This window comes from Ammodytes marinus, assembly GCF_949987685.1.
Source record: "Ammodytes marinus genome assembly, chromosome: 24".
In the NCBI taxonomy this organism is placed as follows: domain Eukaryota; kingdom Metazoa; phylum Chordata; class Actinopteri; order Uranoscopiformes; family Ammodytidae; genus Ammodytes; species Ammodytes marinus.
Window position 1 is genome coordinate 10,796,736 of NC_137228.1, and position 26,321 is coordinate 10,823,056.

Below are 26,321 nucleotides of genomic sequence, written 5' to 3' on the forward strand. Positions count from 1 at the left end.
AATACAGTCAGAAATCCACTCAGATACACAAACTTGATCTCTTTGCTCAGTTTCAAATGACCATCAAAACTGGTGCAAAAACTTGGAGCAACACAGATTTAACATACAAAATAATAGGTGAAATTGATTGAAAAAATGTCCTTACAGATAACATAGTTTCGCTTTAAAATGAACTTTTCATTTCCAAAATAACTGGAGATGTACCAGAAAAAAACAAGACATTTAAGGAAAATTATCATAAAGTGAAATCCTTAATCATATTTCAGCTGTTTTTGTCCATAACAGGAGGTTTCAACCTCTAGCTAGAGTAACATGGAGACTTTTGCACGAACACATTGTACATTCAAGAAAAGGCTGTCAGTGACTATGACTTCATAAGCTGTACATCGTATCATAACCGCTCCCTCTTAAGGCTGAGAAAACCCTGTTATTCATCCCGTTCATTTATAGAAGAAAGGGGGCGCAGTGTGTTTTTTCTTTTTTTCGGTGTGTGTGAGAAAACCCTGTTGAACTTTGATCTACAAGAACTGTGCATGTAGGATGAGTGGGATGCTTCTATATCACATTTTTACAGCTTGAATTTTCATCAGTTTGTATGCCTTTGAGATGCATTGCAGTCGTAGTATGAAGTTGAATACAATGGAAATGTTTAAAGTACCTTTAAATACAACACTTGAGTAAACGCCTACTTAGTTACATTCCAGCAATGGTTTGATTGACTATTGACTGATCATTTGATAATTTTTTTCATTAGTTCTAATGTAATGTCAACAAAAATTCATCACCCCATACATTTCCAATATTTCTTTAAATAACATTTTATTCCTAAATTACTAACACTTTCAATTCAATCTATGTACACACTCTACTTACATATAATACACTCGTTTTGATGTTAGTACTGTACATGTGACACCGACCTTTTTTGAAACAATTCATGTGAGGAAGATGGGAGTTTGACATGCTGGCAAATATTCACACTTAGTCTTTGAGAGAACATGGAGTGAAACAGGGTGTGTGTGTTTATGTATGTGTGTCTGTACACTACAGGAAATTAATTTGGCTGCCGTTCAAAAAGCATTCTGTACTGACTGTTGAGCCACTGTGCATCTGTCTATTTTGTTTTCGAATGCTGCCACCATCTCCCCACTAGAGGGCAGTCATCTTGCATCTCCTTCTTCACTTTCGTTAGGACTTGATTTTTCAAGGAGCGCTCCTTTACTTTGCCCCATATATTTTACAATAAATCAGCCCAGGATCTTTAAATTCTGCATTTGTCACAATAATCCCACCAAGCTTTCTCCAGGGGAAAATGCCACTCGAAATGTAGCCCGTACTTCCTTTGCAATGTGAAATTTCTCCAAAAAGAGGAATGATACTTTATCCAATACTCAGACACGAATGATGCTGATAGAGGAGGAGGCTCTGTTAAGCTGCAAGAGAAAGAGAGAGAGAGACAGGCAGACAGACAGAGAAAGAGAGAGAAAACAGTATTCATAATCATATGAGTCATAAACAGAGAAGGGTACATACATGAACATGACTCACACACCGAGGGAAGGCGTGTGGGACATGCTCACATGCACCGCCATGTGAATTTACACATGATAAAAAGGATTTATTAACTAATCAATTAGATCAATGTTTGAGAGAGACCTTGACCTTTAACACAGAAAAACTTACTGCTTCCAACGGGATCCCTTAAATTGGGGTTATCACTTAATTGCATTCAGGTTCTGCCTGTAATTCTATGGAAGAATTTACAAAATATTCTCACAGTGCGGAGGATGATGACACACTCCTTCTTGTCTCTGCCCTGAAGGGACAAGTTTTTTTAATGGATTCAAGCCTATAAATTGGTTGATTTAACATGCACGGTACAAGCGTCCTTCATTCTGTACCAAAATGTTTTAATGTTTAATCGATAATTTTCTAGAGGGAGCCTTAAACTCTGATGCTTGAAGTCATTATTAACTCATTCTATGCAGCCAAACTTCTTTTTTATAATTCAAGGGAAGATGCCAAAATTTCCAAATGATGCCAAATATATACCGTTTGTATCAAAGCTTGAGGTAAGATGGCCTTCAAGCTATTTAAGAGAGAAACCGGGCATTAAAAAGCAAATAATGTTTTTTTCTCAAATGCAGCTGAAGGGATAAGGAGTGATTGATTGGTTGATCATTAGAAAATGTATGATTGCTTTATCGTTTGAGTATTTTACATTTTTTTAAAGGTAAAGCTAATACTTGTTTCTATTTTGCCGATACGTTTGCTCACATGTATTAGGCAATAAACTTAAATTTGTGAATTGTGACATTATTATGGATATTTCAACACTAGTTCTCACGTTTGATAGACCAAAGAATTAGTTGATTGAGCAAGAAAGAATAAATGATTCAAATTAATTGATAATGAATATGATCCCTAAGTGCTACTAGGCCTAGATTATATATTTGTTATTAATGCAAAAGCAGCAACAACAATTTTTATGGCCACATGCCAACACCATTTTAGTTGTGTCAAACTTGTTTGCCGACAGTTGCTTATTTGAACATTCAGCAGTGACGGAGCAACATTAGTATTAAGTTGCAGTGCTGTCTCTCTTTGGGCTTTCTTGATTAAAATGACACAAAGACAGCTGTGGGGGTCAACCATAAAAAGTAAAGTTTCATCCAGATAGAGGCTGGATCCAAAATCTGTTCTGGAAAACTTTGGAAAATGATATTTTGCCAAAATGAAATAAAGACTTCAATACAAATAAATCTATATTTTTGATTTCTAAAGAGATGCTCCTGCATAAATATTGCCACTTTTTCATATTTATCCAAAAATGACTGGAAAAGAATTGTTATAAAAAAGTAATTGTTTTATTGTAAGTAATCAACAGGCTAAGTTTCATGATAATTGTATCTTCATGCTAAAAATGTTACCCTATTCACCAGCAGTGTTTTTTTTTCCAGATAGTCTTATTGATTTTTGATTTGACTCTTACATAACTTGGCAGTGACAGCCAGCAGAGCAGGGTGTTACAATGTATAATGAACCTGACGTGACTCTGGCCTGCAGTTTATTTCAGAAGGCTCATTTTGACTTGAGCCTGTCACCGACAACCGCAACAAGCTCCGTAATGTTCGGTTCTCTTTCACCCTGGCTGTTTTATATTTAGTAAGCAGAAGCAGCAGCAGCTCTGGTTGCTAGGCGATCTCTGATGCAACTACAGAACAAAGGCTCTTTCAGGAGGAACACAATATTCCTGGCAAGCCAAGAATGATCAGAATATGCATTATAGAAAAAGCAGCCACAACCAAATATGAGCCAGCAAGAATTCAATTTGAAGGTTTTCTTAGGGCACACTCACACTCTGTACGTTTTTTATTCTAGTTCGTTTGACCAGTGTGAGTGCTCAGTTCCTTAAGCCTCTATCTCACTGGGCTGCGACTGTTTGCGACAAGTTGGAGACTGCATTCGCAAGGGAATCTCTAAACTGTTTTGAAACGTTTGCGGGGGTCTCAATTTCCTCGCATGAGTCGCAGAGCCTCGCAGTCCTGTCACTTTTTTTAATTTTTAACATGTTCAAAAAATGTTTGCAACAAATCTACTCTCAAAATAGTCTCAAAGTGGTCGCAGGTGTCTCGAACGTGTCGCAAACCCTTCTCAATTTAGTTTCCGCGAGTCAGAAAGTGCGAGAAATGTGAGACAACTTTGGGAGGGCGACATATTTGCAACTGATTTGATACAAAAATGAGACTGACATTCCGTTTGTGCGACGCTCGCCAGACGTTTGCGAGACATAAATGCGAGCTCCCGGCAAGTTTTGGCCAGGACATTCGCAAATGTGTTGTGAGGAACCAACTCAGTGAGACTGCAAGTGAAAATGTTCGCTAATTCGCATATTTTCTCGCAATTTTGTGTATCAAACATGTCGCAAACTGTCGCAGCCCAGTGAGATAGGGGCTTTACTCAAGCACGGTATACTTCCTCAGCTCCGCAATCTTGCTTTGGCATGGTACGGGTCAACTGGGCCTAGTGTGAATGTGCCCTTCATGCAGTTTCAAGGTAAAAAAGCATCACCTTGCCGCTCGGTACGGCCCCGTTGTGGTAGACGGGCGAGCTGGCGGCCGAGGCGTTGTAGTAGGAGGACGTGGCGCGCACCAGCGGCCTCTTGCCTTTCTCCTTGCCGCTGCTGGAGTCGTTGTCTTTGATGATGTCATACTGTCGACAGAACAGCGCTATGACGGCTATATAGGGCGGAGGAAAGTGAGCACAACAACAACGTCATTCACCAAGCAAAACGGAGCGTTTCAGAAAGAAGCTGAATAGAGGAGATTCAGCAATGGCACTGTGAGAATTATAAAGGGTTTTCTGGACACTACACTGTGAAAACAGTTTCTAATGGAAACACAAATTACAATTGTGAACCTGAATGTTAGCATGATATGTGACCTTTAAACATCTACATGGGAAAATGTAACAATGTAAATTGTAAATATTATTGCTATAATTAATTCCTGTATAATTTATAAATATTACATGCAAGTTACACCACAACATAACATACATCCACAATTCATATTCACAGTGCCATTCATGCCTCACTTTTATACCTGTTAAGTATCTTCTTTTTCAGTATTTTTTTAAGTCTTTGTACCGTGTTACTCATTTTAATTTCTTCATCCAAGGCATTCCACATGTTAACTCCTTTTACCGATATACATCTTTGTTTTACATTTGTTCTTATCTATGTTTTTGTAAACATGCACATTCCCCTTCGTTCATACCTGCTCTGTCTAATCTGAAACAATTTCTGGATACAGTCTGGAACTATCCTGTTTTTGACTTTAAGCATTATTTGCATTGTTTTGAACTCCACTAAGTCTCTAAATGTAAGTGTGTTTGAGTTTATAAATAATGTATTGGTTGGTTCAAGATATTCAGCTCTGTTAATGATTCTGATTGCCCACTTTTGTAAAATAAAAATACGTTTTGTAATGGTTTTATACGTGTTTCCCCATATTTCCACACAGTATGTAATGTATGGTAATATTAAGGTACAGTACAACATGTGTAATGACTTTGAATTGAGTACATCGTTTGATTTATATAGCATTGCGGTGGACACTATGAATACTCCTACTGTGAATTTCTTATTTTCGATTGCTGTTGATATTTCCTCTATGAATTCCATGACTGCCATTGTGGTGGATCGGTTTGATCTGAAGCCATATTGGTGGTCACTCAGTAAGTTGTGCGTTTCTATGAAGTGGTCCAGTCTTAGAGCAAATCGTTTTTCTAATATTTTTTAAAACTGAGGAAGCAGAGAGATTGGTCTGTAGTTTGAAAGGAGTACATGTCTCCATTTTTATAGATGGGTATGATCTTTGCTATTTTTATTTTGTTAGGAAATATTCCTGTCTGGAATGATTGGTTACATTTATGGGTTAACGGTTTAGCTACAGTTTCCATAATAGTTTTTACTAGTGTCATATTTCATATCATCACAATCTGAAGATTTTTTTTTTTTTAAAGTTATTAACTACCTCAATCAACTCCTTTTCCTCAATTCTCTTCAGAAAGATGGTCTCGGCATGAGTGTTGATGATGTGCCTCTCTTACATCCTCTTTTTCTTTTGGTTCCACAATATCCTTTGCTAGGTTATAGTCGACATTCACAAAATAATCATTCTATTCATTAACAATCACTTTAGGGTTGGTTATGGTTTTTTCATTATGTGTTTAGAAGTGATGCAGATGAAGGCAGCATAAATATTCGTCCTAAAACAACAGATACAATTGGAAAACACTGACTGCGACGCTGTTTACTTTGATAGTTTCATATTTTAACACACACACACACACACACACACACACACACACACACACCTGCCCACAGCAGCAGCACAGTGGTGATAATGAGCAGCTCTCCAGTCTGTAGGTGAGGAGTCATACCAAGACCTTCCATCGCCGGTTCATCTGAAGAGAAAATACACACTGAGCCTCGTAACACTTCATTTACAAGGTAAAACAAGTTTATGTGTGTGAGAGTGTTTATTTACGATGGTCCAGGACTCCGGCTGGATAATGGTCGGTCTTTTCCAGAGTCCTGAAGTGGATTGCGCGGCTCGGTTGACTGTCACCATGCAGCCCAACAGACTGCACCTTAAAATTTAAAGGGAGAAGATGGAATTCTTTAGGGTAGAAGCATTTAAGTAAACACTAAAGCTACAATGGTGCCACATATATTCCCGGCTGACCTTACATTATTGATAACAATGACAAGAAAGTGTTTCGCGAAGGGGGACATTTAACGAGCAAATGGTGCTTTGGGTTTTTTGTCCTGGAAGACCATTGGAGGATGAACAGCATATGTGGACTGAAAGCTTGGAAGATTAAAGAGGGGAATACAGAGATATCTTAGCTAAAGACTCATTTGCAGACTTTTTAATCTTCTTTGGGGCAACCAAGGAAAGTACTACTATATTATACAACTTTGAAAGCTTTGTCGAAAATGACTTCCTTTATTAAAGAAAATTCAAGAAAACTTTAAGCTCATTTTGAAAAAGTTGAGAATAATATTTACATCGTTACTTGTATTTCAATATGAACATTTACTGTATTCAGGTAACTTAAAATTACTTAATATATTGTACCTCAACCCTAACCCCTAAAGTCGTGTTAAATAAGTGAGTAAAAAATATGATACAGCAGGATTATAGTTAAGTAATATATGAAAGTAAAATATCTGAAAATCTCACATTTTCATATTGCATTTCATCATGCAAGATGAATCATGCCTTCCACACTGCCAAACATACTGTTTTGATTATCTAAGTCAATTCATTCAATTTAATTTCAAGAATGAAATGTCATCTACATATTTACAGTGCAACCAGTGACAGTTTAACTGCCTGCCTGCCAAAGGTGAAATACAATAATGTTTATATAAAGGTTCCCATCAAAAAAATAAAGGACCAAACCAATTGTTAATGTCCAAAATGCATTGAACAATATTAGTTCTTATTTCTTCAATATACAGTACATTGTTGTGATGAATTAAAAAAGGCAAAATGTCAGATGTATCAAATGTGATACAAAAATAAATCTTAATTGTAAATGATATAATTTTGTTTTGTCAATATAATAATATTTCTATTAATAAAATTGCAAATTTTCTACCTATTATTTAATGTGTCAAGCTTCAAAAGGTTAAAGTCTTGAACACCAAGCCTCAACTATCCACTCACTCTGTATAATGATAACCACAGATAAAAGCTGAATTCTACACTATTTTTTTTATCTTCCCCTCCCCTATGCAGTAAGGTGAGAGGTAAAAAGTCCAAAATACCAACACTTCTTGATGCTGGCCAGACTTCAGTGTGTTTTTCGCTCAATGACACTCCGACAGTTACAGCATATTTAACCTCCAGCCTGAAGGACAATCTGCACCAGTCTATTAAGCCATAATGGATGATATAAAGTTTAATAGAGTGGCAATAATGCAGTCACATTAGCGACAGCAACTTTGAGCTGTAATAAACTAATAGGGCTGCCATAAAAGACAGGGCTAATTGTACAGCGAGAAGCCGTTAGTAGGTTGTTTCTGAAATGTAGTTTATCATCAAGTTCCTCATCTGCAAACACTTTATATCTAATGAGTTAATTCCATTCATAATTGACTTAAGCTGCAAACAGAGAAAATATGAGATACTTAAAGGTTTATATATGGCAACTAATGGAATTAATAGTGGTTAATTAATAATTCAATAATGCTTTATGGCTTAATTGGCGTACGAGATGTTATTAAGAACTAATTTTGGGTTGCCAGGTTGTAAAAAACCTCTCTGTATGACACTTTATTTCATCAGAGAGACCAGTGCAATGGACTGTTTGACCATTTGTCATCTAAAAAATCATTCCTGAGCCTCTATCAATGTTTATTTGATATTGACATGTTTATTATGTATATGATTTATTTAAGCAATAACTAATCATAGGCTTTTGTATACACACAGTTAAGGGGCGTTGTTCGGCCTGACTCGAAGCAGAGTGATACGGATCCAAGCAAACTGGAATATGATGTCATAGTTGTTTTATCAAATTATACATACATACATACATACATACATACATACATACATACATACATACATACATACATACATATACATCTTGTAAAACCACATAATTAATTAATTTAATTTGATTGTCCATTTCATTTTAAATGTGGTTAGGCACAAAGACACAAACCACACAGCTGTTTAAAATGTACAAATACACACATTACATTAATAATGCAAATGGTCAGGAAGCAACAGAAAAAAGAGAGGAGAAATATACATATGCAAACTAAACCATGAAAACAGTTTCTAGTAGGAACCCCAATTACGTTGGTGAATGTGTGTGTGTGTGTGTCTTTGTACAGCTAACCTGGACGCTGTAGTGTGTGTCCTCGTCCAGGTCCCACAGCACACACCAGCGGCTGGAGGTGTTGACCTCTCGGATGGAGCGCTGCATCAGGCCGTCCTGCCTCTAGAGAGACAACCACAGAGTCACGTGATCAAAATGCAGCAAGATATAAAACATTAAGATGACCTCACTGACTACTGCTTTCCATCATGGGTAATTCAGCAGCACAATGCATTTAGTGGAACTGCTTCATTCATCATAATTTTACTGATTTTCAAAAGACAGATGCTTTAATGTAAATCAAGTCCCTGCGGTAACAAGAAGCTAGCTTTTCTTCTTATATAAATTAATTTCAAAACACTTGCATCCCCACTGGAGGGGTGGGGGGGAGGGGGGGAATAAGGTCCGCAGACAAGGTAACGCCAGCAATCAGGGTTCAGAAGAGGCAGAGGAATATATGCACAAACAGAGATACTCTACCGTAGCAAAAAAGCAACTTTTAAGAGAGAATGCATGTACCAATATATGACCTTTCCAGCTCATGGATGAACAGTTTTTGGCTTTTTGAAAAAACTCATCTTTAAGGCCAGACACTGCAGGTAGGGTCAAAATGTCTAACTTATAGATATCATCATGAAACTTTGCCATTTGATTACTTATTTTTTGTATTTTTTTTCCAGAAATGTTTATATAAATATGCGAATTTGGCAATATCTAACTTAAATTGTTTACATTTATATCTTCTTAAAAAAACTATGTACAGGTCTTAAAAATGCATCTTCTGTGTTTATTTAAACACGAGAAGGCAAAGAGGCCTCGAAGAAAGTGTATCAATGAACGACATATGAACAAATCCTTATGTAATAAGTAACCTTCAGAATAGTGCTAGGAATATTACGTATAGTAGATGTAAGTGCTTTAGAAGTTAAGATTTTTGGTTCAAGGTGTTGAAAGAAGCTATTCAACTGCAATGTCTTGCCTTAAATCTTTTATTTTTATGGAGGTCATCCTTGTGAGAGCAGTTCACAATTCTTCGGAAAAAAACAGTTGGCTTCACACAGGCCCTTGTTTATAGTCTAGAAAGCAGCACCTGAACCATCATAGTGAATGATCTCCTTTTATACATCACTTCAGACCAAGGTAAAATGGTCCACTTAGTTACACACTCAAAAATGTGCAGAGGAAACTTTTCAAAAAATCCTGAGTCATGTCTTTAAGTTTTTTCGAAATATAAGTGGGTTAACATCTGCTAAGCAGGCCATTTCTCTTCTATCCAGCCAATGGGTGGGCGTTAAAGTCTGGTTCAGAGAGAGACACACAAGTTCCCTTGGAGGTAAATGTGGCTGTTGAAGCACTAAAAAGATGAGGAAGAGTCAATAAATAGAACGCTGGCAGGACGCTCGGGGCGCTCCAGATGTCTCAATCCCCAGGAGACTCAGCAAAGAGTCAAAGTGGACCTCTGACGCTTCTCTTGTATAGTGACGGGTCAGCAGTGAAGGATTTATTGTCCTACGGCACTCAAAAACCATAATGCATTGCGTCTTTACGGGGGTTAAAAGGGTTGTTAATCAATTCCAGTGTTACTCAAGCTGTGACTTTGCAAACGGTTTTTGGAAATCGAAATCCACAACATTGAGGCAACTGTGTGAATTTTCACAGTGTTCCGTGAAAAACACACTGAGCATTCTCTATGGATCCCACAACAGGTAGCCTGGTCCTACCAGACCATTGTGCTTAATTTCATTTGTACAGAAGGTCTGGAATCGCTCAATTGACAAACGTTAACTCACTTGAAGGCGGGTGTCTGTTGAAGTTTAAAACTATTGGATGTGCCCAGTGCCACTCTGGATCTGCCAACCAATCGCATAACGTTTGGTCGTGACTCGTGACGTATGTCATGCACCGGCTTCGGAGCTACTCCCCATGTTCGCTGATTGGACTGCCAAAAATCTGGCCAGAGAAAACCAAAGAATATACCGCAGAACCAGACTGACTACTGAATGGAAATGAAAATTCAGCGGAAGTAGGTAGGAGGGCAGTGCCAGGCTAACAAACAGGAAATATCCAATTCAACTTGCACCATGCGCCACCTGAGCAACTTTACAATAGAAATGCGCACAATGCTATTTTTAAATTTGGTGCCCTTCTTAATATAGTTCCATGTTAGTATACTGGCAGCCTGCATGTTGTCTATAGGGCAAAACAATAAAATAAGCAAAGAACTCCCTGCTGCTGTGTCATTAGTCTTTTTGTAAGTAAATGCCAGTTTTTCAATGCCAAAAACCTCAGCTGCTCTTTATATGGAGGAGCAGCACCAGTAACATTTGATGCACCATCAGCAAAATGTTTTACTTCTTTCTATAATGGGGGGAAAACATACAAGAGATACACTTGTTTGATATCATTTTTTGATTCCTGGCACATTCCACAAAGCTCTTAACTGAGACAAACTGCTGCCTGTGAGACTTTGAAAAAAGTTGGAACTTCAGCTAAAGAATATATGTTGTCTGCAAAGAATGAGCCTGGAGTGGTGCAAGTTTAGAGACAAAGTTTGGTCTCATAAAGAAAGAAGCCGGCAGCCTAATGCATTTCACCAGGGAAAAGCCGCCAACCCACAAATCTCCTGTCTAGCTTTTTAGACAGTTTTCTTACAGCTATGGGGTTGGGGAAACATCGCAGCATCGCATACAGTTTAAAACAGATTAATTTGATCAACATCCACCGATGCATACACTTTGTTTACAATTCTTTTCAAAATCACTTTTTCTTCCCCTACCATCAGGGAAGAGGTACCGAACACTGCGGGCCCGCACCACAGAGATGAGGAACAGCTTTTTTCAAAGAGCTGTAGCCTCCATCACCCCCTCAACCCCTGCCCCTCCCCAACCCCCCTAACAAAGCCCTAAGTACAACTCTGGAGCAGTAGCTCCCAACACTCACACCTACATTTTTAATCATTAATCATTTTTAATCTTCATATGAATTGCACATATGTACAGGGATAATTTTGTATCTACATATCACTACTTATATATTTATTTTTAAACCATTTCGTCATTTGGTCTTTGTTGTTGTGTCATCGTTTTATTTGTCAATTGTCTTTGTGTTTTGTGTCATTTAGACATTTAAACACTCACTGCTGCTGGAGAGTGCCACACTGTATTTCGTTGTGTATTACAATGACAATAAAATCCTTGAATCTTGAATCTTCAATATGTCCTCACGATCCCCAACATGTCCGTACTGTGTGTGCGTTGAAAAAAAAATACAGTGTTAAAACACAGCCTGGGCTATGTAAACGGGCATTTTTTGAGCTATGGTTGGGCTACTACTTTACTACTGTTTACATACAGTACCTTTTGTTTACATACCAGTTTACAGAGCCTAGGGTGTGTTTTAACACAGTACTGACAGGTAGAGGATTAGGCTGTTGCATAATGTGTGAATCCCAGAAGCTCTTGGATTTGGAAACAACTTCAGAAGAGTTGAAGCAAATCTGTTTGTGTGAGTCTGTGATTCGCTCGTCCCGTTTCTCCTTCACACACACAGAACAGAAGTCTCAGCTTGTTCCTGAAAGATAGTGTGTGAGAAATAATCTCCTAAAGCAGCCATGATGTGGGTCCCCAATCAAGCTTACAGCCTGACATTGGATCTTTGTAGCTCGTTTTGTTCCAACTTCTGTAGATATTCTTGATTGACAGATGACATCGCTTGTTACACAACAAAGTTTCTTGGCCTTGTGTGCATTTCCAGAGCATGTTTGATGACTAACAGTAGGGGGGACAAAAAAGATAAAAGTGTAGATGCCTCTATACCTGCTCCCCATTTATATATGAGAACTTTTTTTTTTGTGCTTTCTGAGGTTATGGCAGGAGATGTTTTGACATCCCCCATCCGCTATTGTTTTTTTGGAAATGCCACAAGGTTGGATGGACTCTTGACTCAGACTTGAGGCAAAGCTGTTTGGCATCGTTTTGTAGATGTTTTCCCCCTTTTTGAGACGGGTCCCCGAGCCAAATCATTTCCACTAATGGAGACGCCTCCCCTCGCTCAGAGTACAGCTAATGTCCGGATCTACTTTTTTGCCAAACAGTGGGGTGGGTGGTCAGAAATGATTAAAGTGAACCACGCTGAGTTAGCAGGCTGATTCTTATTTAGGAAATGTAAGGAGAACATAATGTGGTGATATACGAGCAGAATTAAATGTAACAAAAACATCTTGTGATTTACCAGCGACAAAGGGGAACTTGTTAGCTAAAAACGCAATGGAGAAAGGGCTGAAATACTAAGCTAGCGGTTTCACCCCCATAGTAGTCTGAATCAGGGTCCAACTTGTTGCAGCTTTTTTCTTAGTTAGCTTCATGTAAACACAGCAGCTGTTACAAGTGGATCAACATCTGTGATGCAGGAGCGAACTGTTCTCTTAGGACCCTTTTACACCTGCCTTTTTAACATCCAATTTAAAATCAATTAAACTGAACATTTAGTCGATGAAGGGGTACTAAAATTGATCTGCCAAGGAGTTGACCTGTTTGCACTCACTTTTTCAGAACAACCAATTCATTTCTACCTCCTCCATTACTTTTAATCCTCTTCTTTGTCTTGCTAATTGGACGCTGAGAGTTCCAGGTCTTTTGGCCTGAAACCTTTTTTGTTATCAGGAGATTTATTTTTATTTTTATGATTACATCATGGGCCAGCAGCCAGCCTCGACATTAACAAGACCTCTCAACAAGTTTAATGTTAATGCAAATTCCGCCAACATTTCCTAACTTTTATTTGTTACCGAAAGGGGCCTTTAGGCTAAATGTTGAATTTCTACTGGCCTCATGAATGACGCAGCGTTTTAAAAAGCCCTGTGGCCAGCAGCGAATAAGAAATGAGAAAAGCATCCATTCCTCAAGAGATAAAGACACAATGCAAAAATACATCATTCAACTTTTTGAAAAGCAGTTTTTTTCCCAGCCTTGATCCCACTGGCAGCGAACCAGGTTTTTCTCGGCGTCCGCTTTATAATTTATATCCCTTCAATTTGTATCAGTGCAATATTAATTGGCCTTCGACCAAATAAAGAGCCGTAGAGGGGAGAAAGGATTAGTCCAGGGTGCATTTGACACAAGACAGATTGACTGGGCTTAATGAGCAGTCTCGATAAATAATTAGTCAAGCCTTTTTGAGGATTAAAGCCATTAATAAATAAATCGATCTAGGTCCTTGTCCATAAATATTCCCTCACACGCACACTATACAGTGAAGATGTTAAAGGCTACTTGAGGTTTACCTGTTGCGAGATGGCGTATCCAATCACGGTGTCTCCCTGAGGGACGTTCCAGGTCACCATGGCTGAGTGCGCCCGCAGCTGGGTCACCGATACGTTCACAGGGGCAGCTGGCACCGCTGGTAACACACACACACATACACACATTTTATCTTTCTTATTAGAGACAAAACACAAAGCATTATGTGGACAAGGCAAGATTACACTCATCTGTGATACCGGTTTTAAAGGTCACATATTATTCTAATTTTCAGGTTCAAAATTGTAATTTAGGTTTCTACTAGAAACTTTTTGAATGCTGCAGTGTCCAAAAAAAAACTTTTACATTTCTCACAATGCCATTGTGAGATCTTTTCTTTTCAGCCTCTGTCTGAAACACTCCGTTTTTAGAGCCTGTGTCTTTAGTCCCCGACTCGAAAAAGCCCAGGTTATACTGGGAAAACCATTTATTTCTTACTACCCTCAATACAGGATTGTCTACATATTTTAGCCACATCTCCTTATTTAAAGGATGTTTACCTCTCTGGGATAATGAATACATCACATATGAATAAAACCCCTTGGGACAGTTTCTTTCTCTTCTTTGTTATCCTTGCCTTCTCTGAAATTTATTATATTCCTCTATACTTGTTTATCGATGCTGCATGAATATAAATGCAATAGACACAACGTTTGAGTGAAATGAAATGTGTTACATAAATAAAACTGCCTTACTTTGATATTTTTGTATAAGCCTTATAAAAACCGATATTGGGTTTTAAGATTGATCAAATATATAAATATCATACCTCCATTAGTGATGGATTTTATTAGTTCATACCAATTGGAGAACGGCTTATTTAACATCTGGCTCATGCCATAATCCATCATTGTACAGTCTGATGTTTGGATGGAGTTGCACAAAGTGATTCAGTGGTTCCCAAACAAACTCCACCCGCCCTGTACTTCTCTTCCTGGACATCCTGAACATAGAAACAAACTGCCACTCCATCATGCCCACATGTCAGTTTCCATTAGACGCCTATCCGAGTGTCCTTGAACAGGACACCCGGCCACATGGTTAAAATGTAAATGTTATGATCCTGTTCACACACGCACACACACCAACACCAACACCAACACACACACACACACACACACACACACACACACACACACACACACACACACACACACACACACACACACACACACACACACACACACACACACACACACACACACACACACACACACACACACTCACACACACTGAACTTAACACCCTCAGGCTAATGGTTCTCTGGAGGTTGAAGGTTCAAATTGATGGGGAATCTCAAGTGTTCGCTTAGAGAGCGAGAATCATTACCTTATACTTAATCATCAGTAGAAGCTATGTCCTCCAAAGGTAGGGAAGGAAAGGAAAGTTACTGTAGCTGAATTATTTGAGAGAACCAGGGGAGCCTTGTTTAGGACGCTTCAAACCAACACTTGAGTTGGTTTAAACACAGTCCGAGACATCACGTCCGTTTCAGTTTTGCCTTTGTGAAAGCGAACGGAACCATCTGAAAAATCAAACAATGCATTCAGCTCACATCTGGTGCGCACCAAAGAAGCAGACTATTAAGCATGAACACAACCTAAGACGAGAAGACATAAAAAAACTACTTAAATTAAACAAAAACACAGAATAATGAAAAGACTGCCTGCGGCTCAGAAAACATTGATAACCTCAGTTCAGCCAAACTTCTTCTCTCTCTTAAAGCAGCACAAGAATAGAGCTTCACATTTAACAGTGTCTGTGGCTGCAGAGACCAATTAATACAAAGTTTTTTATGTTTTTAACATAATAAACCAGCCTCAGGAGGGAACTGGAGCCTGAGCAAGCGCCAATTAGGACTCAAAAATAAACTAATTATAATCAAATTCTCTTCACGTTCCATGTTAAATACAGGAATAATAATGACACTGCAGCTTTTCTCAATTATTTCAAAGTAAAAGCTTTGAGCCTGAGGGAAATGTTTTTTGGTTGTTACTACCACTTAGAGTGGTGTTTACCCATGACATGCTATATTTTAGCCATTTAACCACTTAGCCTGGGGATAAAATGGTAATTATGTAGATTCATAAATCAAAAAATATTATGTATAGGTCTCTAAGAAGACAATTAATCATAAATCAGACAATTAAGGCAAAACACTGCAGGTGAAAAGAGTAACATTTTGAACTTACAGAAATATAGTGAAACTTTGATTAGTTACATGTAAACATTATAGATATACTTTTCTGTGTTTTAAATTTCTTTAGTCATGTCGAAATAAACATGCAAATTTGGCCATATCTAATTGTGTACAAGCATCCAGTCTTCCAATTTTTTTTCGAGGTTGCCCAGGAAAAAGCTTGTGAACCTCTTGCACTCAGTGAGAAAAGTGGGAGCCTTTCCAGTTTAGGAAAGCAAATCAACATTTGTGTCTATTCTGCAATTCGTTCTGGTCAATTTTTACTGATAGTGTGGAGGCGTATACTATGAACATTTTGGGCCCAGTGCCTGTTCTCTGTCAAATTCCACTCTATATAATTATCGCATGGCTCTGTTAAATGGTGCTTGCACAATGTTGCTCTGGAAACCTGGTGTTTACAGCAGAATTTCTTTTACATTTCTGAATCCTTTCCTAATATTAAACTCTGCAATATGTGGCCAAAAGTACATAGACACCCATACATTCACACACACAGGGCATTAGTATACAACAATGAAAGACTCCATGCCTCCATTGTGTAGACGCTGGTTTTGCAGAGGTTTGTGCCCATTCAGCTATATAGCAATGACGTGTTGATAGTGAAATGCAATTGGACATAAAGAGACACATGCTCACTTAAGCTACAGATAGTGAGGTAAGAGTGCATTCAAACATGTATGCACCCTTATGAATCAACTTCTAGAGAAAAATATCTATTTCTGGTGAGTTCAGTGATCGGTCAAACACACACACACACACACACACACACACACACACACACACACACACACACACACACACACACACACACACACACACACGCACACACACACACACACACACACACACACACACACACACACACACACACACACACACACACACACACACACACACACACAGAAGGATTTGTTCATACAGCATATGATACATTTTCTTCTTAAAAACGAAGATAAGGCATTTTTAAGTCATGCACATTGTTTATAAAATGGAAAAAGGGTGTAGGGGAGAATGAGGTAAACTGATATACTTTTTACATTTGCTCCCCTCTAAGCGAGCTAAAATGATTTATCCGTCGAATTTACACATTTCCCATTAATTCAGGATGTTTCCTAGCAATGGACATTATCAGAATGTATTCAGGACGAAGGGCAGTGAATATATCTCTCTGGCTTCATCCAACATCTTGATTTTAGTTTTAAAGAGATGCAAATTTAAATGCATACTAGTTAACTATATATTGCGATATTTGCATATTTAATCAAACATTTCTGGAAAAAATTGTAATGAGTAACAAATAACAAGTGTATTTATTTACATTAAGACAATTGGCAACTGGAAAAGTTTCATGATAATAGCTGTAAGTAAAAATGTTTACCCTATTCACCTGCAATATTTTGCCTTATAAAAAATAAAAAAATTTACAGAAATAAAGAAATGAATCCCCCACCACTATCTACACTTACATAGAAGAACACATTCACACCAATGCTCCCTTGTCTCTGCCAATGACAAGCAATGCTAAATCCCAACCAGCTTTAATCTACCAGGGATGTGGGGCACACATGGTGAATAGACTTCAGCATTTTGCAATATAGACAGCAGGAGTGGATGATGAGAAAGAGATATACAGCAGGGATGGAGAGAGGAGGATGAAAGACGACAGGAATTTGACATAAAAAGGGATGAATGAGGCCGTGGGAGAGGGAGAAGACTAAAAGAGAGAGAGAGCAATTATCTCGGGCTAGCATCAAGAGGAGGGGAGTGAGAATTTTCAATCTTTTGGTTTTGAGGGAAAAGACAGACGAAGGGCAAAGTTGAACGGATGGATGGACGGAGAGAGAGAGAGAGAGAGAGATCAATGTTGGAGAGATGGAGAGGGGGTGGAGGAATAACAGGCAGTACAGGAGGCGGAGGAGAATGTGGATATTGATTAAATGATGAAATATAGCAGTTCAGGTGAAGGTAGGAGCATCATTTAAAAAAGCACTATACTCATCATACTGGTTTGAGCACAAAAGGAACACTTTCCTCATCTTTCTCTCTTTGCTAGGTCCTCAGAAGGTAAGTCAACCACTCACAACCCTTGGTGTCTTTCTACACAACACTCGGGTAGGCCCTGTTTTAATTATGAAGTCAGCCAAGACAACACTGACTTTTTAATTCACAGCCTAGGCTCTGTAAATTGGTATGTAAAAAAGGGTATGTAAACAAAGCTAACCCACCATAGCTAGCACCATGCCCACGTATAGCCTAGGCTGTGTATAAACACACATTTTCCATGGAAGCGCAGTACTGTCAGGTAGCAGAACGTGATGGGCAATATCAATGATTTTGACAAAAAGGTGATTTAGACAACAAACATTCTCCAGAATCACTGACTACACATTAAAATAATCTCTATCTGAATGTGTTTAATTAAAAAATCAACAGGTCCCATGTTATAAACAGCGTTTGTGAGTATGGGTGTCAGTGGTGTGACAACATCAAATTGGGAAAAGTGCATGTTTTTGGTTTGTGCCCTTTTTTTATTGAGCTCCTTGCCCCCCAAAATGTCTGTGCACATCCCTGTGATTAAATAATTCAAAAGCGTCCACCAAAAAGCTCTTCCAAACCCTCTGCAGTCCCTCACAACCCAACAATGACTTGCACTGCAGCAGCCAAAAAGAGAAAACAAACATTGAGGCCAGTGACAGCCCTCGTCTCTCCATCAGAGCAATGTGTGACGTACGCCCCTGCTGTAAATCACTGCAGAGTAACAGTTTGCTGGTAGACTCAGACAGCCTAATCTGGCTAATGGCTAACCCCACCCCTCTGTGTGTGTTTGTTTGTGTGTGTGGTGTGTGTGTGTGTGTGTGTGCGTGTGTGTGTGTGTGTGTGTGTGTGTGTGTGTGTGTGTGTGTGTGTGTGTGTGTGTGTGTGTGTGTGTGTGTGTGTGTGTGTGTGTGTGTGTGTGTGTGTGTGTGTGTGTGTAAACTGGAGATACGGCAGCAATCTGTGCATGCTGATTGAGATACAGTAAAACAATGGACGGATTATGAGACAATGGCACATACAGGTAAAAAGCTTGTTTTGGGCCAAAGTGATCAAAGTGATTGTTTGGTCTGCAATCGTTTTGTCGATATGCATCGTTTGTTTTTAACCAAGTCCTGCACTATTTCACAACTATCACTTCCTCTGGTCTGAGGAGTTGGTAGAATCAAAATGCAGAAGCAAAAGCTACCCGAGAACGTACATGTCACTCATTAGTCAGATGTTTTTATGGGGCGGGAGCAATAAAGTAGTTCCTGAATTGCTCCACAATTGGTCAGAATTTCCATGCGGGGAAAAAGTAGATTGTCTTCTTCATCCCATAATGCATAACATTAGTTGTGAGGCCTCTCTTTGCGGTGGCTTTTTTGTCTCTTTGTTTTAATTTTGCATCGCCTTGTAATGTCTTAGCTCTATGTGGTTGTCTGATTGATTCACCAGCATGAAATGTCAGATACATACTTTATTTCATGTAAAAGTCTAAAGACACGTGGCATGATAGACGGATAAGATATTTAATACTTGTGCAACCTTTTGTGAATCACCTGAAAGTTGCTTCATCGAACTCTGCTTAATGACAACATTATGCATTTTCAAACTAGTATCCAAATGTCAGCAATTAGCCAAGAATTAAAATTTTACCCTCGGTCGAAGTTAAGTCACGTCCCACCTGAAGCAATGGCAGTAACTTCTGCTGAGTTTTTCAAACAGCTACGCAACAGTGACGCTGCAAAAACTGAGCAGCCCAGGAGAAAACAGGACTGATTTAAATCTTCAAGGTTTCCAGGGGAAATTGGGAGGAAGCTGAGAGAATAAATAATGACAATTAAGAATGAGCAGCAATGTGAAGCAGAGCGGAGAAGGATGAGAGCCTAGCCTGCATATATTGCTTTTTGCCTTATGCTCCTGCTGAATACAGTCTCCCTGGGGGTCACAGTTGGTGCATTTTCATCACCTTCTACATGCTGCAAACGCTCAGCTCATCCACACCATGAACACGCAATTCCTGAATCTTCATGATCTAAAAAGCGGAAAAACATGGCAAAATGCACTTTTTTATATTTTTACCTCCCTATTATGGGTCCCTGGGTCTGACTGCAGACTCCAAATGTATGAGAAAAAAAACACCCTCTATCTTTTTCGCCACCTCAACCTTTCTGAAAACCTGAGTTAAGTTTGTCCACAAGAACATATTTAAGACTCATTCCAAGAAAATAAGAAAACAACTTTTATGTTCAAGCAATTCTTAGCCTGGTCCTACCAGACCATTGTGCTTAATTTAATTTGTACAGAGGGTTTAGAATCGCTCAATTGACAAACGTTAACTCACTTGAAGGCGGGTGTTGAAGTTTAAAACTATTGGATCTGCCCAGTGCCACTCTGGATATGCCAACCAATCGCATAAAATTTGGTCGTGACGTATGTCATGCGCCGGCTTCTGACTGCACCTGAAACTCAACGTCATTGTTCACAGCTACTCCCTCTGTTCACTGATTGGGCCGCCAAAAAATGTGGCGGAGAAAACCCACGAATATACCGCAGACCCAGACTGATACTGAAGGGAAATGACAATTGAGCGAAAATACGTAGGCGGGCGGTGCCAGGCTAAGCAATTATAACACATACTTATAAATATTATATTCCATTTCTACCGAGTCGGTTCTGAAGAAATGCAAATTCCCTTATCACACTGGACCTTTAAAATGAGCTCAACCTTAAAAGGTCAACTATTATTCAAAATGTCCCTTTTCAAGTTTATTCAACATTAATATGGGTCCCTGGTGTGACTGGAGACTATGAGAATAAAGAACCTTCTCTCTTTTCGTCCACCTTTCTGAAAACCTGTGTTAAAACCCCCAGATTTATCTCCCCTTATTACATCATAAGGAGAGATGTCACGCCCCCTCATTACCAACCTAACTTAGCACTACCTGCACCTGTGATAGGCCACTCCCCCAGATACCCCTGAATCTAATTGGCAGATTCAAACGAGCAGTTAGATACAGGGCAGACTGGGCTTTTTGGAAGGCCGGGCTTAAAGAGACAGGATCTAAAATGGAGCGTTTCAGTCTAAAAAGAGAAGATTCAGCAATGGCACTGTGAGAAATATAAAGGTTTTTTTTTACACTAGGGTGAAAACAGTTTCTAGTAGAAACTCAAATTACAATTTTGAACCTGGAAATGAGCAGAATATGTCAACTTTACTAATAATCTCAAATCCAATCCCTTCAACAACACTGGAGGAACCCCCTTGTACTGACGTTCAATAAAGAAACTTTGCAAATCCAGGCACAGAATCAACAATTCTTAGTTTCAGTTTTGTCCGTCAGGGATTTCAGTGGCGAATAAAGCTCGAGACCTGAGGTGACCTCAAGTTCTTTATTGGAAGAGCAAAGCTTTCAAGTTGTTCAATTAAAGATAAGGTTACAGAAAATCTTTCGGAATGAGTTACGATCAAATAAATGGAGCATTGGTTCTTGGGACTTTCTGCCTGTGGTAACTATATGAATGAAAATCCTCATGACAGGCCAGCGTGGCTGATAAAAGAGGAGATGTTTATGTCATTAGCGCAGTAAGTGAAGGGCCATGTGTGTGGCGGCAATATTAAAGGGCCCACTACTTTGCCGGACGGATCGATACAGGAGCCTTGTGAAAGTAGATTAGAGGCTTCTTGGTAATGGGCCAAGAGGAAGCACGTTGATTGGGGTTGGGTTTGTTTTGATTCTGTCTAAAAGACGTATAGGGAGCGGCAGGGAACTGACTGACTGCCGCTTTGGATGATTTAAGCGCATGTGCATCAGCTGCAGCCCGCTAATTAAAAGCAGTCCACAGAGAGAGAGAGAGAGAGAGAGAGAGAGAGAGAGAGAGATTTCTTTAACAAAACATTTTCAATCTCCAAATGGACATTCAATTAAGGCATTTGACAGTTTTACAACAGCCGTTTGTCTCGTTGAAAACATAGGGCCTAAACACAATACAGCAACACCCCCATTCGCGCACCCACACACACACACACACACACACACACACACAAACGCACCTTAAATCAATCACACCAGGCGACGCCGATTGTAAAGCTGTCATCTGCTTAACATTCTGGATGATGCACCTTCTTATTCCAGTATGAATTTATGAATATTTTAAGGCTTTCAGCCTCTTAAAGCTATAGTGCGTAACTTCTGTCGCCCCCATGAGTAATTCTGAGTAATTACAGCAACACTTTCTGGCTGCACATCTACCCTACGGTGATCGTGCATAGATTTCTACCTTCTGATGTACGTCCAGGTTCTTTCTTAGCAGTAGAATCAACAACTGAAACATTTATTGGGTGCCTCTTTAGATTTTTTTGAGCCCCTCTACAAGTGTCGGGAGTGACACCTTTTTATAAACGCTGCCATACTGAGAAATACAGAGAGTTTTGTGGAGCTGATAGGCTTAATCAACTTTTGTCAACTTGTTTGGCAATAGCTTGAATGTAACTGACATTAACTTATATGAAAAAGTTACACACTATAACTGTAACATCAAGTCTTCTACCCACATTAGTAGCTTAGGTTGCGAAAAGCAGCTTATGTCACACTGTCTCTGCATAAACTTATTATCCTACTTCAATGAAGCAAATTATATGAAATGTTCCCAAGGCTCCCGTGTTTTGATGGATTTATACCCATTTCATGTCATCCATGAATGTATCCCGACACATTTGGTATTCTTTTGAAACGTTGAGCTCTTCACTAACATTTACAATGAAGTTATCTGGGTTTATAGTGACGTCTGGCTGCACAGTGGGAGTGTGTACTGGCTGAGGTTAGATGAATCGATACAGAGAAAAAGACACAGATGGGAGATGTTTGCACATGGGAAACCTATCATTTTGTCTGTTTGTCTGAAGGATTATTGTCCCTTTCTTCATGTCTATCAATCTTTCATCTATACAAGAAGAAGCTCCAACATATTTCTTTCTAAATTGGCTGCAAATGATGTCAGGTCTGTTAAGTTGAGAAAAAATGGATCTCTTTGAGTCTTAATAAACTTCATACAAACAAAACAAATTGCCTATTCATTCGGCTTATGTTTGTTCTTGATTCTAGATCTAGATTCTTGATGCATTTCAGCAATGTTCTTGGTTGAAAATTGTTTTTCAACATAGCTTTGCATTTTTGCTCATGTTTGATATGTTAACATATTTTGGATTGTTGAATTTGCCATGTTATACACAATTATACCAGTTCCAACTAAGGGGATACTAAGGTTATTCAAACAATTCAGTGTGCAGAAGTTCATTATATGCAGAACATAGCTTATTTTGAAAATAGAGCATATTATATGTAATTGCTGGATTTGTGGAAAAAGGCGTGGGCTAAGAGAAATATGTCACTATATACTTATCGGGTGCTGAATGTAGGCTATATTAGATTTCAACTATTGTACTGTAAATGTGTATGTTGTACATAGTGTTGTAATATATATTGGTGCCTTGTAATGCCACTTTTGTGTGACAAATTGACAATGACACGAAAATAAACGTGTCATTCATTCATTCGCAACGTTCTAATCATCATTATGATATATTCCAGCTGTTAGAACCTGGAAAGGCATCTGGGGCTTTAATACATAGGTACCTAATGACAGTAATATATAGGGACTGAGGTAAACAAGAGGGATCGACTCACTTGCTCCGACCATTGCCGGTGTTTGCCAGCAGGCGAGCAGCAGCAGCAGCAGCCCGAGGTCCAGGTGTAGAGACGCGGTCATAACCTTCTCGGTGTCCGCACGCGCACCGCGCACACACCTTTGCCTCTTCATTGCTCGTCCTGCCTCCTCTTCCTCCTTCCTTCGTAACTCTCCTTGTTTAACTGGAAGTTGCCCCTCAGAGGCGCAGGGTCACCACCACTGTTTCCACACCATCTCCAACGGTCGCCTCCTTTTTTCTCTTAAACCCAGAACACACACCGCTTACTTCCTTTCTCTCCTTCCTCGTCTGCCGTCAGTTTTTTTTATTCCCCAACTTGGACAAAGTAGGTCAGTATAGGTATGAATGCAGCTGCAGAAAAAATATATTATGTATGCTGAATGAATACCAAACGAGACTTGTCCAGAGCCTTCAAAAAAACGCGCATTGGAGCCCGCATAATCCCGCAGCCCACGAAGACGCTAACAGGTAGTTCGAGGCTCTCCCTCCCACTCCTGTGCTCAGCGATGCCTGTGCCTCGCGCGCTCAATGTTGCATCAACATGTCAGATGGAGACGCATTCCTAAATATAAAAAATATATATTAAAAAAATATGAAAACAAATATCGGCTTTTCTGCGCTGCCAAGCCAGGTGGCAGGTCGCGGTGGGGTTTTCAGCACCGCGGACAGCGCCGCTCAAGCAAGACCGACTGTCATTTCAGAGGAAATCAGCGCTACAATGCTAAAGAAAATGGCCATTAAAAGGGTGATATTTAGTCACCCGATGTCTTGGAGCGCAAAGTTGCCGTGTATTGGAAGCCCAGGGCGTCAGAAAATGTCTGTCTGCAGGATCTTATCCAGCCGAACACACGCGCATACACACAGGCGTGCGCACACACACACACATTTAATATCCAAAGACGCAGAAACACAGGAGGCATGCACGAGACTGACGTGTCAACCACTACACTGAGGATGGATGGAGGAATAAGAGGACAGAGGAAGGGGATGCGCATGTCACCACTGTCAGTTACACGTGCATTATGTAGAGCTGGATTACAATAATGCTGGTTGAAGAAGATAATTTACTCAAGTGCCAATACTGCAAGAATACTCCATTATAAGTACACATTGCATTCAAAATCATATTTCAGTAATGTATAATCAGCTGGATGTACATAAAGAATCAAAGTAAAAGTACATGTAATGCCCCTTGGATCTGTTTGAGTTACCTCTCAAAACACTCAAGGTCACCTACAAGGTAGAGTTAAAAAAAAACAGTTAATACAATTCAGAGGAAAACTAAGAGCAGGCAGGTGTGTTCATGTGCAAGAGTTCAGGTAAGTACAGAGGAGCTAAGCTGTGGATGGCCCTTAAAGGCTCATGTGCTTTTATGTCTAGACACGGTGCTAGTATAGTAGTAGTAGAGTAAGAAATATGATGTATTGAAATGTTGTGCAGAAGCCTAAAGTGACATAAAAAGTAAGAGAAAAAAAAAAGTAAAAAAAAAAATCACCTTTCTGCCCCCACATACATATTTATCTTGTGGTCTCTTGGATGGGCCTCAATCCCCAGGTTGGGCACCATCCAATAATATACCAGTAGTCCCTCTAAATACACTAAAGTATTAATAAAGTAAACCTGTTATTAGAGAAAAAGTAGCAATAAAACAAGTTACAAACATTACAAAGTGGGCTTATATATTTTCATATGATGCAAATGACAGTTCTGCTCATTATATATCAGGATATAGGACCGAGCATATTGACCTTTCTTGTAAAATCGACTCTCTAAAAGGAAAGGACACCACTCTGACTTTCTGCAAAATCCTATTCCATGGTGTGAAAACTGGCATTTTGCCCAGATCTGGCGTCAAAATAAAAGACCCGTTTTATAAAGTCCTTGTTAGAAAAAAAAACTGTTGGTCAAAGATTTCACACGCCATTAATCTTCATGTGTCGCTTTTTTTTCAAGTTATGACCTATGATGTATTTTAAGCAACGCAACGGTTATTTCACTGCACAGTCATACGTTTTGATGGCAGGGCAACTGAAGCAAGTGTTTAAATTGAAGAAGTACACATGTGAAACTATGATCTAATGAAGCACAGCAGATGTTTGTACATACAGCCTACATGTGGACATTAATGTCAGCTGTAAAAGTCCTGCATTCAATACCTTATAGAACTAAAAGAATGGAAGTATTTTCAAAGTAAAATTCCTTGTGTCAGTGAAGTGTCATACAGTAGTTTGTGGTTAATAAAGTCCTTCAAAAACCATATATTTAATAAATGCAATATATTTCAAAAACTGTACCAATTTCAGACTAGAGACTAAATCTAACCTTTCATGGTAAAGCCCAAACCTTAGTTTGTAAGTGTAATGTTTATATCTATACTGTTATAACTTATTGTTATTACTTGAAAAAATGTATCGCTGTCTCTTTGTTTAACATAATTTGTAGCTGGTTTCCAAATTTACAGTTATGTTACTTCCTTGTAGTATAAAACAGTTTAGTATTGGTTATGAGTATTGGGGGGAAAAAACTCATGTTGAGATAATGGCTGTTAAAGATGGTTGTATAGGAGAAATATACAGACCGAACCAAACAAGGGGTAGTCAAATAAACACATAAATGTACATTTTGGACCTTTTATTTATACTAGTACAAAAGAAGACATGTTGTGGAAGCAAAATACACACAATCTTGAAAAACACTG

General features: G+C 39.0%; 1 protein-coding gene across 1 annotated transcript; it reads right to left on the reverse strand.

Moving 5' to 3' along the window:
- Positions 1 to 1,391: 1,391 nt before the first annotated feature.
- LOC307269744 (fibronectin type III domain-containing protein 4-like) lies at positions 1,392 to 23,685 on the reverse strand (the record flags this gene model as incomplete). The annotated part of the gene is made up of 7 exons (XM_080052773.1): positions 1,392 to 1,433; positions 4,072 to 4,238; positions 5,881 to 5,970; positions 6,054 to 6,156; positions 8,425 to 8,526; positions 13,685 to 13,800; positions 23,604 to 23,685. 7 exons carry the CDS (start codon positions 23,683 to 23,685, stop codon positions 1,392 to 1,394), a joined length of 702 nt encoding a protein of 233 aa, XP_079908899.1.
- Positions 23,686 to 26,321: the final 2,636 nt, after the last annotated feature.